The following is a 5,548-nucleotide window of genomic DNA, read 5'->3' on the forward strand; positions in this document are numbered from 1 at the left end:
TGAAAATGATTATCCTATTTTTTCTGTTCCTTTTTATTATATGCAATGTAACAAGAGTGACAAATGTGAAATACATTCACCGAACAAGCCTGAGATATTTGTTACCCATTTTCCTTGGTAAATTCGGCCCAGAGGAAACTGTACACTGGGGTGTCATCACAGAGGAGGTAGCAAAAGTTTTCCTTTAGGCTTTTGAGCACCTGGATATAATATCTACGCAGCCCTGGCACCAAAATCTGCACCCCCCCACCCCACTCTTCATTGGAGGGCAGGCTGTCTTCATGCACTAAAGTGGACAAGGAGTTCTCAGATCACCTTCTGCCCATTCGCTTTCTGGGAGTGGCACTCTCAGTTTTAGAATCATTCAACCCAGCTACTAGAACTCCAGCCCTTTTAAAATATTGTATTTTGAGACAGTCACCAAATCACCCAGGCTGGGCTCAGACCTGTGATCTTTCTGCTTCAGTGCCCGAGAATCCTGGGATTACAGATGTGTGCCATGCTCTTTTTTGTTGTTGTTGTCTTTTTCTCTTTTGTAGATTGGTACTTTAGCAAGTTAGTAAAAGTTACTAGAAAAAAGAATTAAACTGGACATGGTCATATGTGTCTAATCTGAGCTATTCAAAAGGGTAAGGCAGGAGGATCACAGATTTGAGGCTAGCCTGACACTTAGACCCTGTCTTAAAAAATAGCTGGGGATGTAGTTCAGTGGCACATGTAAGGCCATGTTCAATCCCTAGTACTGCAAAGGTGTGCTGGGGGGGAGTAGCTCGGTGCAAGGCCTGTGAACCCTTGGTACTACCCCTCCAAAAACATGAAAAACACGTTTTATTTGATTTTCATATACATAAAACTACTGTCAAATATGAAATTCTCAGGATGCTTTGTTTCTGTGTTTATGCTGTCATGAATCCATAATAACTTACGGATCAGCTCCGTATGTTTGTTTACTTGTACCAGGAATCCAACTCGGGACCTAGCACTCTCCAGGCAGGCACTTGTGCCACTGAGCTAATCCCCAGCTCGGCACTATGCTTTGATTACAGTGGATAAGGACCCACACATAGATACCATTGCCTGTTATTGTAAATTCTATCTGAGCGAAACAAGATTATCGGGAGCATAAACCCTCCTTTCCTATGTCACTGGCTAGGGAATAGCGTTACCCATTTTTTAAAAAATCATAGGCACTGGAACGAATGTGAAACAACAGCTTCATTTTTACACCAGGGACTCTTGTGTCTTGAGCTTATTCTGTGTTCCAGTTTCATGGTCCAGTCTGAACTGCCTGGATCTGGCGGGATGTGACACGAGGGAGACAGGAGAAAACCTTCCTTAACTGGCATTTGACAGCTCAGCAAAGAGGCTACATCGGGATGTTGGCTCTGTTATTGGCTAGCAGTATGAACCTGGAGAGATCACCCTCTAATCCAGTTCCCTTGCGTAGAATGGGGGCCAGAGACACCTTCTGAGCTGAACTCCAAGCCTTGGATAAGGATGGTAAAGAATGTTTTTTTTTTTTTTAAGGGCAGGGTTTATAGGGTGTTCAGGGTCTCACTACTATATCAGAGTTATAGCGATTCACCTGTTTACAGCCTCCCAAGAGCTGGAATTATAGGTGTGCGCCACCACACCGTCTCAAATGCAGTCTCAGAGCACCCCGGGGGCGGGGCTGGCACTGCAGGCCTGGTGATTGAACCCCAGCCCCTTCACCAGCTTGCAAGTGCTTTAATCCACTGAGATACTTGGGTTTTTGTTTTGGTTTTTTTGGGGGGCGAAACTGGGGATTGAACTCAGGCCCTTGTGCTTGCCAGAGTAGCACTTATTCTACTGAGCTATCTCCCCAGCCCCCAGCTGAGGTATTTGGCCGGCCCTAAGAATGATAATTTCTAACACTCTGCAAATAAAAAACATTAAGCAACTGTCATTTGAAGAGTCAAGCAATCAGAGGTTTGAAAAACAGAACATCAAGTTTGTGATCTGGAGGAAACATTTCAAAATGTCCAGTCTTCCCATTTATAAATGTTTCATCTATAAAGACCGTGAGTGCTTTTGTGAATGTAAAGACTGGAGTTTATTCATTGCTTTTTGAAAGCCATGCTCTATGGCCTCCCTCTCCCATTTAGTTCTCCCTGTCTTTGTCTATAATTTGTTCAGTTTCATGTCCCTCATCCTGTTCTTCATTGATGCCTGATATAGGTGAGGCTAACCATAAGTATTTGCTCTGCTTTCAATAAACTAGAGATGTAGCTTTTGCTTTCCTGAAAATTGGGCACAAGAAACTACAAAAACACAAAAGGTGGCAAAGGCAAGTGTGCCCACTTCCTGATATCTCTTCCAGACTGTCAGAGGCTCAGTATGAGTTCTCCAACTCCTCCTATTTGAGTCCTTGCTTACAGCTGGGCGCTCCCTCCTACCTCCTTTTCTTTACTCACTGTTGTGTTGCTCCAGCTCTCCTGAATACTTTCCTCCTTGGACCTTCACCCTACATTCGCTCATTGGACAGGACCGACCTCGCACTGCTTTGCTCCTCACCTTTGTGTGGTGTTCTAAATCACAGTCAGCCTGAAGGCCTGAAGGTACTCGCCTTCAGGCTTCAGACGACTTGAGTTCTCTGTTCTAGCTCTGCTTCACACCCAGAGTACCATGACATGAGAGAGGACAATGTCTACCTTCTTGGGTTCTTAGATGATGCTCTGAGAGTACCTGAAAGAAAAAGCATGAGAGCTCTGCTGGGCACCTTTTGTACCACTGAACTCAGGTGCATCCATCACATCCTAGTCCTCGGCCTCTTCCAAAAGGAGAAAGGATCCTATGGAGATACAACTAATATTCTGGAAGCACAAACTTCAAGCTGGTTTTCTGGCCACAAAATAGGGAGAATTGTGGTATTAATAAGGTATTATTTTCCTGAATTGCTAAAAAGCATTAAGAACTAATGTGGTTCATTCCAATGTCATTTGAAAGATGTGCCAACCCCTGGCTGTGGTTGAGGATTTTCTGTATCCTCAGCACTGAGTGGAATCACCACCCAAGGAATTATTGGCAGGAGGATTGGGTTCTCACAGAGACCAAGACTTTATATGCATGGTTTTTTTTTTTTCATTCATTTTTTTAAAAACGTGGTTTCACAGTTTGAAACAGAGCATCACTTTACATTGGCCAATCTCTTATGATTTAATAATCTCTTTTTAAAAAACAAGACAAAAACAGCCTCTGGATTTTAAAGTTCAGGAGTTTTTGGAATGCATACATAAAATCCTCTTTTCAAAGAAATGGAAACTTGGACATTGTTTGGAAGCGATTTAATTTGCATCTGAATTTGCTCCCAGAGGGCCCCTCTGCATGCCTTTTCCATTTCTTTTATGGGGGTGCTTCCTAGCCCTGCTGCTCACAGCTGAGGGGTAGTGCTCTGGTGAGGTGGTGTAAGGTCCAGCAGCTACCCGGCTCCAAACCCATTTCATGTTGCTGGGCTTCCTGAGAAAGGAGGAAGATAAAGCCCAGTCATCCTTAAGTCTTCCTTTTTTGCAAGTGCTCTGCGCCCTGATTCTCACACCACGTATGCAAAACGCCTTGGCACAGGGTCGGGCTTCTCCACTGCTGACCTTAGAGGGAGTGCAGGCATGTGTGTTTACATGTGTGTACACAGGATGTGGCCCAAGGGGTATCTTCTGTGTGTCAGTTGCCAGAGGTGATGTGTAGACTTTGTTCTTTTTTTTCGCGGAACCAGGGATTGAACTCAGGCCCATGCGCTTGCCAGGGAAGCGCTTATTCCACTGAGCCATCTCCCTGGCCCCTAGACTTTGTTCTTTGGCCTTTTTAACCAAGTATGCTGGTGCTTTTGGAACCCTTCTGCAGTTACTGCTAGTCTCTGTCTGAATAGTCCAAATAATCCCTTCCTCTATCTTTGGCTTTATTATTTAGGGAAAGACCTCGACTAAGTTCTCCAGATGACCCTTTATCTTCCACACAAGAAACAGAAAAGCTAAGGACATTGGGACCTGAAGGAGAAACAAAGGAATATTCTAGCATGTCTTTGCACATACGAATTTGCAATTGAGGCCTGGAAACACAGGTAATGACCTCAACCTCCATCAGAACCAGGGTGCTAACTTTGGTTGTCGCTGGGAATATCAAAGAGAGAAGAGAGAATGAAAAATACACTCGTGCCTGCTTTTAGAGCTTGCCAAATGGAAGCTGGGATGCAAAACTTCCTGGTAAATGCTGTGACCGACAGACACCAGCCAGAACCCAATATCTACTCTGCACTAGAGCCACAACTCAGGTCATTTTAGCTTCCAGTATTTGGTATAGCATTTCCCAGTATAGCTCTCCAGACCCTTGAAGAGCTCTTATGCTTTTCCTAAGCTGCTCAGGATGCTTTGGGTATACTGGGTGCTTCTCTTGGTGCCCTACTGTGAGGTAGGAGACACCCCTGTGTTCCTCAGCCCAAGCAAGAGAGCAGCAAGTCATGCAGTGTTGGCAACAGGAACAGAACTGAAGCCCAGGGCTGCAGTTGCACGCCCTACTGTGCAGGCTCAGCATCCACAATGATATCGTGCAGCTGCCAGGAGGCCAGAGGCTGCCCGTAGTGGACATGAGCTTCATCTTCTTCACACTGCCCTAAGTTTGGGACATGAGGAAAGATGCAACTAAGTTCAGAACAAGAGACAAAGAGAAAAGACATTGTCCTTGCCTCTGTGTCCAAAGCTAGTCTCTCAGGGGTACCTTGAGCTCCTCTCCCTAAAGCTCCTAACCACTAGGTCTCACCTCTGAGCAAATCCACTCAGCACAACAGCGCTCTTCACCCACCCCCAAGGCTCTTTTTGCCTCTGGATATGAGGCAGCATTGTCTAAGTGCCTCAGGCTTTTTCAGGACCTCCCACAGTGCTGATGCTGGGGTTCATCAAGAAAGGGGTTTGGAGGGCGCGGCAGTGTGTGGAGCGGACAGGAGCACAGAGGCACAGAGGGTGTGTTCCAGTGCTCACTGTGTATCAGGAGTCTTGGACATAGAGACTCCTCTAGTGTGCCAGGCGGGGGCCACAGCCAGCGTCCTGAAGCTGCAGCCAAGCAAAGCTCCTGGTTGAAAGCCTCAGTGTCTCTCTTCCAGAGCTCAGTGCAGGTCCTAGAACTGACTCTGTCGAATCCGTGGTCTTTCACTCAGTGCAGTCAGCTGTGTTACCTTCAGGCCATCCCATGGGGTGGGCAGAATGGCAGGACCACAGGAAGCTGTAGAGCCAGTTGGCTGTTTGTTCCTTCGGCTAGAAAATGTTTTCCTCTTGAGGTAGGAATGTAACTGGGCCCAGCCTTGGCTAACACTCAACATCTTGCAGCTCAATCTCTTCAGTTGTGCTTTCTGCAAAGCAAAAGACAAGTCAACAAACTGAAACTCAGCCATGAGGTGGTCTCCTGGTATGGATAAAATAACATGCGTCGTCTGTGGCCTCAATACCAGGAACAGGGGCTGGGGAGATGGCTCAGTAGAATAAGCACTTCTCTGGCAAGTGCAAGGGCCTGAGTTCAATCTCTGGTTCTGCCAAAAAAAAAA

General features: G+C 46.0%; 1 protein-coding gene across 1 annotated transcript in view; it reads right to left on the bottom strand.

Annotated features, from left to right (window-relative positions):
• Window positions 1-3,805: 3,805 nt before the first annotated feature.
• The window catches only part of Vstm5 (V-set and transmembrane domain containing 5), a 25,805-nt gene continuing 24,062 nt past the window's right edge, over window positions 3,806-5,548 (bottom strand). The window contains exon 4 of the mRNA XM_004644766.2: window positions 3,806-5,356. Within this exon, the coding sequence (XP_004644823.1) occupies window positions 5,313-5,356 (44 nt within the window). The 3' untranslated portion in view covers window positions 3,806-5,312. The remainder of the gene's footprint in view (window positions 5,357-5,548) is intronic.

Source organism: Octodon degus, unplaced genomic scaffold (assembly GCF_000260255.1).
Source record: "Octodon degus isolate 3935 unplaced genomic scaffold, OctDeg1.0 scaffold00209, whole genome shotgun sequence".
NCBI classification, from domain to species: domain Eukaryota; kingdom Metazoa; phylum Chordata; class Mammalia; order Rodentia; family Octodontidae; genus Octodon; species Octodon degus.